This window comes from Lichenostomus cassidix, chromosome 2, assembly GCF_008360975.1.
Source record: "Lichenostomus cassidix isolate B80296 chromosome 2, HeHo_3.0, whole genome shotgun sequence".
NCBI classification, from domain to species: Eukaryota; Metazoa; Chordata; class Aves; order Passeriformes; family Meliphagidae; genus Lichenostomus; species Lichenostomus cassidix.
The window spans coordinates 129,148,753-129,163,977 of NC_139482.1; the positions used below are offsets into that span (position 1 = coordinate 129,148,753).

General features: G+C 39.3%; 1 protein-coding gene across 1 annotated transcript; it reads right to left on the minus strand.

Annotated features, from left to right (window-relative positions):
* Positions 1-252: 252 nt before the first annotated feature.
* MTERF3 (mitochondrial transcription termination factor 3) lies at positions 253-15,040 on the minus strand. Its single transcript, XM_085053261.1, has 7 exons — positions 14,251-15,040; positions 11,978-12,130; positions 11,082-11,271; positions 7,874-8,021; positions 6,577-6,648; positions 3,647-3,808; positions 253-1,366 (listed from the first exon to the last, which is right to left on the minus strand). Exons 1-7 carry the CDS (start codon positions 14,576-14,578, stop codon positions 1,172-1,174), a joined length of 1,248 nt encoding a protein of 415 aa, XP_084909387.1. The 5' UTR covers positions 14,579-15,040; the 3' UTR covers positions 253-1,171.
* Between the last annotated feature and the right edge of the window lie 185 nt (positions 15,041-15,225).

The window sequence follows — 15,225 nt, forward strand, 5'->3', positions numbered from 1 at the left end:
CAGAAAGGTTGGGAATTCTAGGCCAAAGATTTCTTCTAAAGATTTTCTTTTTTTTTTTTTATCGTAAAGCCACAAAGTTTTTGGCATGATGCTCAAAAAGTTCTTCAATCCTCTCTTCCATTCCTTTTTAGCACACCCATTAAAGGTTTGGGGTTTTTTTTCCATTCTTCGTCGTGTTTCTGGGAAGCTATTTTGGCAGAAGCTTGTGCATTTAACATTTCGAAGAAAGTGGCTTAGCTCGGGCAGCAATAATTTCTACATTTAAAAATATTAAAGGAATTTAATGCTCAAAGTTTGAGACATTCAAAATAGACACACTCTGATATAATTTCTATTACAAAGGTTCATCAAATACAGAGTAGTAAGGCTAGTGGAGCAAATCTGGAAAAGTTAACTCAAACATTATGAACCCACATACTTTCTATTAACATTTTTACTATAAACATTTTTTACAAGATTGTTATTAGTATTTAATACAGTTCAAAATCCAAGTAAGCATATTGGACTTGGATACTTTTATTTAACAGGAGGAAATGGGGGAAAGTGCTTAGCCATCACATTTCAGCCACCATGAAATGTGTTATGCATTTCCACCAAGAACAAGTTGATTATTTAATAGAGGAGTTCAAGCTATCATCTCAGGCCAATAGAATAGGAAACATGAGGAAAAAAGACAAGAGAGATCATCTCAGATATACATTGCAGACAATGAATGTGGTTTTTCAATGTGTTTCAAGCACTTCTTTTTCAACTTCTTAATTGGGATAAGAATTCATCCAAAATGATAATCCAGAGATCACTACTATTCTCGTTCTTCAAGTGTCTCTTTAATCTTACTTTTCCTATCTCACAGAACTCTGCCATTATCAAAAGAAAAACAGAAGAATCCATTTGAATTTACCCTTCTGTTAGTGTGCTGCATCATCCATTTTGAATTAAGTTAATGATTAATTATAAAGCTTGCATTGGTAGCAATCAACATATTCCCTCAAACCTTCTGAAATATATCTTTAAGTTACTATAAATATTACTGTGAGCCTTTAAATCCTACACATTTCATAAAGAATGACTTCTTAAATGAGTAATTAAAAAGTTAAGAGACCATAAAGGGGAGTAGTTTTATAAAGTATGTTTATTTCCTTTCTACTACTTTTTTTACATGTGTTACAAATTAAAGTGTTTTTAAGAAATTTTCGAAGTCCTGCATAGAAGCTTTGGCAATCTCTGTACAAAACACCTCATCAGGCAAGGATACCAGCTGATCCAGAGAGATGTAACTGGGTTGTGCTGGGTCATACTGGGCTCTTCCCAAGAATGCAAGAAACATATGCCTCTCTCTGATTCGTAATAACTTTGAGTTGAAAACCTAAGAAAGAAAAAAGGGAAGAATTTTTTAAGGTTGTCTAAATTTCAGACTTGGAGGTATTGAAAAGAAGAGCCTTTTTTAGACAAACTGAGGATCTAGCAAGAAAAAAATAATACACTTATTTTCCTTTAATTTATGTCAGACACCAGGTAGGTTACATTTATATATAAATTATCTAAACTGTAAATAAACACTTCAAAACAATATGCTGACATACACAACAGAAAACAGGGAGTGATACAAAAAACCTAACATCCCTGAGAGTTGTTTCTATATAACAACTCTATTACTTTTGTGTAATCATAGCCAAGAAAGTGGAGAGAGAGTTTCAGGAACAGGGAGCATTTTGCCTTTAGCATTAGACAGATTCAAATGAGCATTGTTACAAGGAAGAAATGAAGAAGTGACCACATGGCATAATACAAACAAAACGAATGGCACAGTGGCAAGGGCAAAGGTGAGTGGATGTGGCTCCTGTCATCATGGCCAAAAGGCACAGTGTGGTGCTTCAAAACAACCATGTGTCTTCTGCTGCACAGCAATGCCTACCTTTGAAGATATCTGCCACAAAAAAAATTTTAAAAATCTAGACAAAGGTGAGAACAATGGATGGAGAAACACATGACATCAGCAGAACATCTAAAAAGAAAGGAAAGTGGGGAAGACAGGATGCACAGTTAAGTCTTAAAAGCAAATGAAGTTCTAACTTAGTTTCTAAGCAGTACAACTGAACAGAGATGCTGTAGAAGAGATAATGGTGAAAATGTGAGTGCTACAGCAAGCAGAGATTTTACTAAAAAAAGACTACACTGATGAAAAGAATTCCACAAGGATGCAAACTAATTTGAACTAGGAAGGTTCAAAGCTAATGTTCCTGCTCTGCCTTCCTTGAATTTTAAGAGGGAGTCAGAAGACAGGAGAAAAAAAAAACAAACCACTTAACCACCATTTATGGAGATAGCTCACAGAAAGAATGTTTACAAGAGCAGCTGTAACACCAGGGAGAATTGGACCAAAAAAACAACAAAATCCTGTATGCTTCCTATTTTCAACATTACTGTCATTCAGGACAGAAGCAAGTACAGATGGAGACAAATATGCATTTCTGAATGCACAAGTTAAATGCCTGACCAAACACAGACTGACGTGCACTACATGTTATCTTGGAACTCACAATTTTTGAGGGTGAAAGGGAAGAACAAGGAAGAGAGGGAGTGACTGTGCCAAGAACAAGGAATAGAGGAAACTCTCCACTTACCCTTCCAAACAAAGGGAAGAAAAATAATGAGGTGAACCACCACAAGGCCAACAATAAGACAACTGAGAAGGAGGTGGGAAAAACTTGTGGCCACTTACAGATCAAGGAGGGCAAAGTGACACAGCAAGCATCCTTGTTAAGCAAAGATATATAAAATAGCAAGATAATAAAAATCCTGAGGAGTAGTTTTATTATCCCATATAATTTTGGCTTTCTAGCCATTTAGATTCTCTACTAGACTTGCTTTAGAAAGAAAATTATTGCTATTCAGAAGCTGTAATTTGTACTTTCATTTTTGCCTTGTAAGAAGATAGTGCAACTGCATGTCAGCATTGAATGAAGAGACTAACACTTTCAGCTTTTAATTTGTGAGGAAGTAGCAGTAATGAGGAGGTAGAAAAAACCCCCAAAATAGTAATCAGGAAACTAATGTATTTTCAATCCTGTGGTATTTTAGCAATTGCTGCAGAATAGGAAGGGCAATGAGAATCTGATTGCCTAATGCACAGAACTTCTCTTACCTTTACACTTTATTTTCAGATCCTAAAATCTCTAAAGCTTATTTTTTAAGTAGACAAACCTGAAAGAACTGTTTATATGCATATATATATATATATATATATACATAAAATGTTATCTAATGAACAGATCTTCTGCATAATCCGTCTTCTCTTGTGTCTCTTAGCTAAGATTTTAGGACGAGTAAATCCCCAAGCAGGCAGTAATCTCTCTTACATAAATACAGAAGAGATGAGCATGACTACCTCTGTTGAAAACCTAAAAATTCACAATACTGGGGGGAGTGATTGCACATGTGCTAAGGGGAAAAAAGCAGCACTTCCACACTGAAATCCTCAACGATTTCTGGATTGCTAATAAAAATTACCCCAATTAGAGTAAAAGCCACAGGCTAGTTGAAGAATTCGCATATGTCTTGGACACAGCAAGGTTCCACTCTCAGCACATTAGTGAAGTGGCTGTGACAAGAGCACCTACAATTTATTCCCAGATTAACAGCTCACCTGAGGAAAGCGAGTAAGCATGTGGTGGGGAATGCCCATTATGTTGTGTAAGTAGTCAAATGTCTGTTTGAGTCTCTTTTTACTTGCAGTTAAAATCTTGGGAGTTTTATACACTATCTGTTGAATTTCATTACGTTGAAAACCAAGTTCAATTTCACAAACCTGAAAAAGAGCACAATTTTATCTTCACAAGTCAGCTACAGCAAACTTAGCTTATTTTAGTGTGCCACTGAAATAAACTAATGCTAAATTCTTCTTCCCTTTGTCACACAGCAACAAGAATGCAAACCACAATAATATCTGCCACTCCAGTTCTTCTCAAGTCAGACAATGCAAATTATTTATCATTCTGGATTAAAGTGTAATTTGTTTATAGAATATCCCCAAAATAAAGATGACTTCTGTGAATGTTATGTATTTTTCAGCTTGTCTGAGATATGAACAAAAAAAACATGTCTCCATGTGTATGGCAGTTACAGGCATGAAAACTCTCCCCTAAGAGTCCTTTATCATTTTCAATACCAAGCTGTCAAGAGACTTTCTTGTGGAGCTATTGAGCTCTGTAAAACACACCAATCAAATAGCTAGCGCCTACTATTGCTAATGTGTTACCTCTTTTGCTAATGCATCCAAGTTACATTTTTATGAGAGGGAGAATAATTTCTAGTCTTCAATTTAAGACTGCTGAACCTGAAAGAGATGTGTAGAATATGTGGTGTATTCAATTTATTCTACAGCTCATTAATGTCTAAAATAAGATATCTTTTTCAGAGACTGCCTTGACTTCAATTATGATTTCCCAAAAGGAAAACACAACACATTTTTTCAATAAAATCATGAGCACTCCTCCCAAAGTGCAGAATGGCAAGCAATTCATTGAGCTGTTGAGAAAGAATTCAGCATACAAGAGTGTCTGTTAACTCAGTCATTTCTTCTATCCTCCAGTGACACTTAGAAACAGCTTGTTTTCAGTAATGAAGCGGGTGTGCTTGCCAGTCAACATAACCAGACTTTCACATCAAACTAAGGTACTTCAATTAGCAAAAAGGTGGTGCTTTTGTTTGTCCAGTTTGATGTACCAAGACTGCAGCTCTTTTCCAGAACTGCTTGTCAAATACAAAGGGGAGGGCTTAGGATCTGGGTTTTGAATTTACCTTAGGACTTACAGATCCTTACAGGGAATTGTTTCTAGAGGCAACTAGAAATAAAAACATCAGGTCTTTCAACTCCTGGTTTTTCCTTCTCTACTTCATAAATATTTGTGCACCACACAAAATACCAATCAACTAAAACAGCATTCAAGTATCAAAAGCAGTGTTTGCACATTAGTGGTATCTTCCATGGACCTGAGTTGGCAGGGGTAACTTCCTGCATCAAGACACAACCTGAGTTAACACCCCGTGTTAAATCACTGTAGATGTAAAGTTGGGTCCACTGTAGAGGTAATTGTGGCAAGGATCTTGAGCTTTTATCTTTCATTCTATGATGTGGAACAGCTCCCTCTTGACATGATCAGTGACCTCAAGTGTAAGTTGCTTTGACTGCATTCAGTGTGACAGCAAACATATTTAATATTCAGTAACTCTCTAGGCCACACATGCTAATATCCTTACTGTGGGAGCCTCAGCAATACTCAACAATGTAGTATTCCCACAATAGGCAGTGGTAATGCAAGCTTTCAGGTTTTACCCTGTCAGTGAATCTCTAACTGGGCTTGATGAAACCCTCAGAGGATGGAATAAGCCATCCTTCAGCTCATATAGTCCATGCCTGGTATCTTATGACAACCAGTATCAGCTACTGTACTTGTTTCTAAAGGACAGTCCATTCAGAATAAGGAATACAACCTGATCACTTTTGAACTGTTGGTACATGATTTCACTTTCCCAGTACTGTCCTCCCAACACCAGTTTAGGACATACAGGTCTGAACAGATTCTGAATCCAAACTCCTGAAATGCTTGAGCTTTTAAGAATTAGTATATTCCAATAGGGAGGACCTAAAAATCCTTCCTCTCTCTCCCTCTCACACATTTTAAAAACAGAGGTGCTACACTGTGTATTTCTTGGTAGACAAACAAGATAGTCACACAGAACTGAGGATCTTAAAAACACATTCATTATAATAATGAATCCCTAGCCTGTGGAAACAATGGGCGTTAAAAAGAAAGCACTATTAATTAGAACAGTCTGCTACTTTCCAGTCTCCTCCCTTACCACACGCACATTTCAGATTGCAAGATTTCTAGTGTTTAATAGTTTCAGAACAGTGAGTCTGTCTGAAAATCATACATTTTGATTCATAGTTATTTGTTATAGGATAATGGAATTTCACAAATTGTTACACTACATCATGCTGTTTGGCCTCGATGGCTTTACAGCAGAATAATTAAACCAATACATAGTTACATTTTCAAAAGGGAAAGGAGTCCCCATGGGTTTGAAGTTATTTACCCAACAGTTGTTAATAACGACCATCTGCTATCAGACAATAGGTGTCAAATGCACATTTTGGCAGACTAGTTACCTGCCAGGAGAGAAATAATCAACTGCACATTTCTTGCTCCTAAATACTTATGGACAATCCAAGTTAGCAAAAAGACATAATAATTAAGGGGGGGGAAAGACAGAATATTTTTCTACTTATAAAAAAATGGGTAACAATTTGTGTCATCATATAGCAACTTTTGGCAGGAAGGCACTACATCAGAGTAGAAGACAGAATAAGATAATGCTCCATGTATTGGGTAAGCTTGCATGCAATAGAGGAAGGTAAATTGTTTAACAAAATCCTCAATTATTTTATATTGCCACTAAAATTATTTAATTAAACCCTTTCTGTGCACAATCCCCTCCAGGAATTTTATCTTTTGACAACTCTTAAACTATATGGATACACAATACACTTTTAATATCTCTTCATAAGCTCACCTGAAGATTTTCTTTTACAGGTTCTAATTTGCCAGTCAGTAGCCTTGGAAGACGAATTACTAGATCCTTTGTCTACAATCAGAGAAAACACACAAAAGAAAGAGTATTACTGAAAGTTTGTTTGTAAATTTATCTGTGAAAGAAAGATCCCATATAAACTTCGTTTTTTTCAAAGAGAGATGAAGAGAGATGTATTTAATTTTATCTCTACAGCAAAGATGAATTTGCATGAAGCAGCAGTATATTAAGATGCAAAATGTTACTGAAATATATTCATTTGGAAAACAAAAAATAATGTAATTGTTGTAAAGCAGACAGGAAGAGTGAGTAAAAGCATAAATCAAAAGGAGAAAGTATGCTCAAGTGCCCCATTTCTCTCAGCCCTCAAGTTGTTTCTTCCAATCTTTTTAAAAAAAGTAAACAACACACTATCTGATAGAGGCTATAAAAGGATTTTTCAGTGGCAGTGGCGCTAACTTCAGGATCTGGTCAGACCACAGTATAATGGCAATACAAGAAATTACTCCACATTCCCTAAGGCATCTGATTACTTGTAATCCACTCTGAGTACAAGATAGTGACTAAACCCTTTCCCAAGGAAATATCTTACTTCAAACACAGAAAGGCCAGCAACAGGCACTCTAAAAGCTACAACTGTTCAGCTAATAGAAGCCAATAGAAGAACCCCAGATTCCACTTGGAATTTGACATTCATTGCAACCCCCACCTACTGCAGGACACAACTAACACTGCCCGCTTACTCCAGCAATGTCCAGCTACTACCTCCCCTGAAGATCCCAAAGCAGAGTGCTGAATATCCGCTAAGCACATATTGTGGTACACACACAGGAGCAAACCCAGGGGTCATTCTTGGTGAGCTGAGCATATAGCATTTATCTTGATATGATATTCATAGATTAAACTATTTTTGAAATGATGACTTAAGTATGTTACAGGATCTTGAAGAGATGAAGAGAACCAAATAATTTTCCAGAAGTTGAAAAAGCTGCTGGGTGCTTCAGTAATTCAGTCCTCTGACCCACCTCAAGTCATAAAACTGGACATACACATGCTTGTTTGACAATAACCTGTAGCAGGTCATCTTCAGAAACTATACTTCGGGTCCTGTGAATGTTAGGTGTCCATATCACTTCCCTGGACAGTTACCGTCCTGTAACCCTCTAGTGACATTACTGATGATAACATGTTTGTTGATAACCTCCAAACACTTGGAGTATTCATATTGCAAAACCTTACAACTGTCATTAACAAAATACCTAAAGACTTCAGTCTTTACCTTTTTTACACTGAGACCAAGTTCATTTTTGAAGAAACCCAGTCTGTTATCCAGTCTTTCCACTGAAAACAACAGCAAATATGGAGCTCTTGAGACCATCTGAGCAATTTCTGCCTTACCAAATTTTTTTGATTTTAGGTAAGCCACTCTAGAAAGAGAACAAAAACAAAATAAAATCCAGTGATGAAAATTTTATTGCCTCCATTTATTCAGTACTTGCTTAAATTCCTCAGTGATATCTTATAAATGGACAGATGTTCTAGCATTAACATGCAACCCTGCCAAAAATAATTAGGGTGAAATCTGCAGTTATCGTAAAAGCAAAATACCCTCCCTTCCAATTAATTAGAAGTAAAATAAACCTCAGAGCAGAATGTCAATACTGAAGACAGATTTTAATTCCTTCCAGCTGTACTTAAGCAGATAACTATGTTAACCTATGTTTAACTACCAGCCTGTCTCCTAGATTGCAAATACATTAATAGATCATCATAGGGTATGGACAAGAAGATATATACAGCCTTTTGCTATTTTAATGAATTCCATTTCTACTGCTGAAAGAATAGAGTACTATACCTCATACATCCCATACATTGGCACTGTTTTGCCAATAGCATTGGAATAGAAATATCATACAATGATGCTATGTGTAGAGATATTGTTGAAAAAGACATTTCTATATCAGCTGAAATTATGTTTGCCACAATAGGACCCTACTTTCAGTCACTGGCCTAACGAGTAAGTAACAAACATCTGGTTGTCAGAAAGCAAAAGAAGTTGACTAAAGTTTTGATGTTTAACAGAGCTTGCTTGCTTTCTTTCTTTCCAAGTCAAAACTTTTTCCAAACTTTGTTGAATTCAGTGAAAGTGAAATCCTATTTCAAGTACTGTTTGCAGTAGATGATTACCACAGCTCCCAGAAAAAAAGGAATGAAGAGGGGAAATAGAGCACACAAAGTAAAGAGAGATGATTAATCCATGTAACACCATGTACTAAACTACTAAACTACCATCTGGAGAGGTTTCCTCTGGTTATAGATGACAGTAATTGTATTATGAGAAGTATCTGCAGTCAGATCAACTTAGAAAACACAAGAATTGGTTTTATCTGGTGGCAATTAAGATATTAAACGGATTGCAGAATACTTTGCAGAAGCAGATATTCAGCAAAAAGCAGGCTCTCTGTTAAAACATGTCTTGTGGAGGAAAAAGACATAAAATTGCCTTCCACTCACTACAACTTCCCCTTTTCCACAAATCCTCAAAAATGAAGTTATCACAAGCCAAAATCTTCCAGACAGAAGATATAAGAACAAGCTCTAGGGAACCAATTCTTAACTGAGCAGGCATCCCAACAGAGAAGGTAGCAGCCTAGGCTCCAGACAATGACAATGGAACTGGCACAGCTTTCAAGCATCCCAGAAACAGCTAAATGAGCAGATTCAAAATAAAATATTTCCTTTGTCCTGACTCCACTTGTTTTTTGTTAACAAGTCATTAATATTCACACCTAAAGCATTCCTTCCTGGAAAGGCAAGAAACTTAAAAGAGGAATGGCAAGATTGTAATAACTTAACTCTAGAAACTAATATATTAAAGGAACAAAACTATCCAACCTGGGCAAATGCTGAGATACATCTGTAAGTCCTGGCACCAAGGTTAGCCCTCCTTCTACTACAGGGGTCAGCAGTTCTGTGTAGCATGTTAACAGTTTTAAGTCATCATTAACACCAGCATAAAACAAAGCATCTGGTGCAGCTGCAGTACAGACACTGATTTGCAACTGTCAAAATTGTTGGGAATTATGGAATGTTTTGACTTTTACAGTGTTTATCTGAAGTCAAATGCCAAACCTATTGAAATTTGTGTTTTGTTTCCTGGCAACATGGAATCCATAGCAATAAAACATTCCAGAGTGATGTAACCAATACCATGTCCATCTGCACCGAACTGTTTATGCAAAGGTGATACTCAGCTTTCAAAAGACAGCTATTTGAGACACACTCACTTCACAGCCGTTACAGCACACTTACTTTAAAGCTTGCAGGAAAGCACTCACCAGTGTCAAACTTACTGAAGAATCATACTGCAGAAAATTAAGAAGAAATTGGATTGTTCTATTTAGCCCCTACTTCACTAACCAGCCAGTGCCACAGGACTGTCACTGGAAATAAAATCTGATTTCATGGAAGAGTTAGGATATTTATCACCAAAAAAAAAAAACCCAAAAAACCAAACAAAAACCAAAAGCAAGTAAACCCCCTCTCTTCACAAGAGCGCAAACAACTCTGATATCTATACTCAAAACTACTACTGGAAAATGACACAGGTTCTTTTTGGATATTTTTTCTGAAAGGCCACTTACTGTACAAGTTAGATGAGGGGAAGAACAGAGGGGAAAGAAGTCAGCTCCATGTTACACAAGAGTCTACTCATATGCCTGTTTCTAAATATCTGTCTTTTCAGAATTCTGTCTCAGGCAGAAATGCTACTAACATGCAAGAGCCAAGATGACAGACTTTCTTCTCTGGAATTTTTGAATACTGGGAAGTTTTGAGTTCATTAAAAAATGCATGTACACGCACATGTAAATTGTTCTGAAAAAATCTATTGAATTAGGAGTAATGTTACAAATAAAAGTCCATTTTAAGGACTAAGGAACAGTTAGTTTAGGGCCATGAAAGTGCAAATGAACACACAAATTCATTCATTGTAGTGTTGTGTTGAGTTTCAGCTGGACAACAGGAAAAAAACATCACCAAAACCTCCTACTGCTATTAGATGTAAACAAAGAAGAGATCTGGTCTGCTTCTTTTACTGCAGAATTCATGAGGTTTTGAATTGCAACTGAAGAGTTTAATATTGTTCTACAAATTTATGTAAAGCCCCAGGGATTTAATTTTGGAATGAAAGCTGACACAAGTAAAGCAAGTGGCCTAAGATGGCAAGCTCCTTCCTCTGTGGCAGAGAGACAGGGATGGGCAGTAAAATTTGGTAATAGACAGTTTTCAGGTGGATCAAGGTGTTGACTTATGATATCACCACATTAGTGCCAACAGATGGGAAGGCACAAGAACACGGAGCCAGGGGCTGAGTAAGAAAGAAGGCAGCAGGCAACACAGGTTCCTTCAGACAAGATTAATCCAACTGGGAAACCAGATCTTCAAGCCAAGGGGCTTAACACCCTGCTGCTATTTGAAAGGCTTACCTGGTTTCTAAAGCTTCCAGATCTTCACCAAGGATGTATGGATTTTTGGTCAGGAATGGTCCCAACTGATTGTCTTCTATACCCACATCCTTAAGAAACAGAAGTATTTTTTTAATATCTTTTTCAAAGTCCAAGGTCAGTAAGAGTTGACCTGCCTTTTGACGTTTCTCCACTTTGGATAAGTCAACTCCTACAACAAACAAAATTAGATATTGTTTTAATTAAACACAGATCCTGCTTTCTATGACTGTTTCACAAAAGCATGTTGGAATTTATAGGATTACTCAATTTTTTGCAGTGATTTAGCATACTTTAATTGCTCAACACACTAAGGTCACAACACCTTGTATTTTGTGGAAAGACTCCAGATAAAATAAGCAGTCATTTTAGAAGCTTTTGCTGAGTTTATTTATTGAAGGAAGACATTTGCAGTGAATCCTACATGTGCCACATGTAGAGACCTACTTTTGTTGCACAGAAGTATGTATGCATGAAATTTCCAAATCCGTTATAAAAGGGAAGGGGACAATTTTGCAGTGAAGTGCAAAATGGGGATAGATTTCCCCCTCTCAAATATTAATTTCTCTAAACCTCTTCCTAGTCTTCCTTGCATGTTTGGGCAACAAGGTAGTCAGCAACCTTGAACTCAGCTATCTCTGTAGTCCAAGTGTTTTTTGATGGGAAGTAAGGTTCTCTTCAATCCCTTCCCTTTTGCCTCTCCAGTTTGCTGTGCCTCACTCCTAAGATTTTTGATCTGAATAACATTCTGCTGCTTTTTGCCACTGGTCACTGTTCCTATTTCCAGTTTACAAGGTAACTAGTAAGTGCAAAGCACAAATGACAGGATCTCCAAAGCTCCAGTCACAGGCAGACTACACGAACAAAATCACACATACCTAGGTGGACAAGCTTCTCAAGGGTTTCTGAGTGATCAACATAATCTCGGAGTGTGGAAGACTGAAGTGGGACAAGTGGATCTGCAATGATCTGTACAGCTTCTTCCTCAGAAATCTCTTCCAAAGCAAATGAAGGTGGGATGTCATCCCAGTCTAGGAAACAAGTACAGAAAACCCAAATGCATTTTGTGAAAGACAGAGCTGCTCCCACCAGATGCTATAGAGCTCTCTTAAAATTAATTTCAAAATGCAGGAACTCTGTGCATGCAATAAACAGCCAATCTATTATTTGAAACATAAAAACACAGACTCTACTTCAAGTTTTTGTCTCTGTTCCATCTCCTGGTCACTGTCCATCAGCTTTTACTCATATGGCCGAATCTGTGTGTGGTGCCCAGCAAGCCTGCTTTCAGTCTGCTGCCTAGACCCCTGCAGACAACACATCACATCACCTTCTGGAAAATGATTGTCTTTCATGTCTTCACAAATGCATTATTGCCTGATCATAGCCAGACAAGAGGCAACTGCAAAGATTATTTTTCATAATCTGATAAGCCCACTGCTTTGTGGCTCTCCTGAATCTGATGTCTGAAATGCAGCCCTTTTAACTTTCAATGTATTTCACAGCCAACTCAACCAAGCTACCATGTCTTATCCATTACAGAAAGGCAGCTGGCTGCCATGATCTCTAATAGCAAAAGGACTAATTTCCTACTCAGTAAGGTTTCAAAGAGAACATCATTATGCTTGCTTCCCCTTATGTGTTCCAAGTCACAGAACTCACTGTCTTTAAAAAAAAAATTCTCTAAACAGATCTATTTTTCCATTGACAGGAGCTCACAGCAGCAAGATGAAGGCAAGATTGCAGGCTGGCTACTAGCATCCACCTCAATCATCAGTTTGATTACTGATGAGATGCCCTGATTATGAACTCTTCAGAAGGGGGATTTTCTGGGCCCTGTACCTTTGCATAATGGCTTCGTAGAGACCAGGGTAACACTCTTCCATGTCAAGAAAACAAAGGCACACCAGAACTACCAAGACAGATTCCAAAGTAATTAGGATGTTCCTAATGTTCCAGGAAGAGTTACACAGACTAACTCGATAGCTGTTCAAGGTCTTGCCACTTCTTTTACTCACAGCCTCAGAAACGAAAGCACAGCAAAACTCTTTTCAGCAACATTTATATATTAAACAGGAACTCTCCAGGAATCATAGGAGTATCAAGTGTTTCCTTTCAACTTGTTGAGGATTGAACCAGTTTATAATAAGATCCATTCCAGAAGCATGCATGTCTTTTATTGACACTTTAAGGCAATAAAATAAATATTATTTAATTTTTTGTATAATCAATATAAATTTATTTAAGGCAATAAATAAATAAAATTTATTAAAGGCAATAAAATTCTACAAGCACCCTCTCCAGTCAGGCTGTAGGCAGATAAAAATCTAGCATGTGGATAAACTGTATGGCAGGTACAGATACACACAAGCTGGCTGACCCATCATTCTAGTGCAGCACTGTTTCACAACCAGCTACACGCAGAGATCTCCGCTGCAGCTCTGAGACACCCCAAAAAGCAAGCTCTGTACAATCCCAAAGCAGAATCTGAACATGCAAGGCTGCTTAGCAATTCAGAGCAAGTTTCCCCAGCATACCCGAAGTATTTTGAAAGGATGGAAATTTTAGAATCCTCGTTTAGACATAAAAGTAGGAAAAAAGTGAGTAAATTTCCTCAGGGCAGCAACACCAAGGCGACGTTGTATTTATCTCCTTTGCTCAGAAGACAGCTGGACGAGCATTTCTCATCAGGGCAGTGCTTAAGGAAGCTTCACACTGCTGCCTCCTGTTGTTCATCCTTGATCACTCACACGGCCGTGCTGTGTGAGCTGCTTCAGGCGCGGAATCTCCCAGCCTCGCTCAAAAAAACCCAAAAAACCACCAAAACACCCCAAACCCTTTCGTTTCTACCAGCACGTATGTGATGGAAAGACAAACTTTTTATGCAAAGTCCTTCAAACTGCAGCTCCACGCCTGCATTTCTATCCAAAACATTATAGATTTTATCCTACTTTAAAGGTATTCTTTGTATGCCACCTGAATAAATATCTGAATTAACTACGGAGCTAAAAAGAAGTGAAAGTCAGGAACTCCAGATACGTATTTTAGGCAAACAGGACAAAAAATGAGAAGGCAGCTGAGGTTAAACAGCACCATACTGAAAACATAATTTGGAGACTCGGGAGAAATGGTATCCCTTAAAGCCTCTTACCTTCGTCCAGTACGTTTGCATTCAGATCAGGTAATGTTTCTGCTTTTGCTTGCTCCTGTTGTACTGAAGGCAAATTACTTTCGGGAGAAGAGAAGGATCCATCCTTGGCGCTGTTGGGCGGGGAACAGCTTCCTACAGACACATGCCTGCATGCCTGCAGTCTCCACAGAACAGCCTTTCCAGCAGGCAGCACGGTCTGAGCGGGAAGCTCACGGCAGGCCTGTGCGCTGCTGCCGCAGCTCCTCAGCCGCCGAGGAAACTCAACAGCACGGGCCGTGCTCAGCAGGCAACGCCAGCGGGAGGCATGCCGAGCCCACACAGCCATCATCCTCCTCAGCACAGCATCCTATGGGAGAGAGAGGGTGCGGAGTGACACAGGCACTGCCTGCCTCTCCGTACAGCCGGGAGCGTGAGTCCCCTGGGCGTTACAGCGATTCCTCACTACAGAGCACCAAGTGCTGCCTTAAGGCTTTAAACGCGCGACAAACGGAGGAGCTGGGTCTGAAGGCCACCGCCCGCCGCCCTGCATGACACCCGTTCCCTTGGGAGCACGGCGGAAGCCCAGCCAGGACCTCAACCCTCCCGGGGGGACGGGGCCCTCCGCGTAAAGCCGTCACCGCACACTCGCCACAGGGCGGACAGGCTGGGTTGGGCCGCGCTGGCCTCCCCTCGCAGGGCTACCCACGCCGGCTGCCGCTGCACACAGCCTGAGGGAAAAAGGGCAGCGCCGCCCGGCTCGGGACGAGCGGGACCCGCAGGACCCGCCACCGCCTCACCTGCGCTGCGCCGCACGGCACGGCACGGCGCGGCGCGCCCACGTGTGTCCCGCGCCCCGGCCCAGCCTGGGCGACACCATTCGGGAGGAAAGGGGGGGAACAAGCAGCAGCGTCCTTCGCTCCGCTCGTTCTAGAGGAGCGGTGTGGCTCCGTCTCCCCCCCCTCCCGCTCTCCGTTGCTCCCTCCCTCGCCGCGTGGG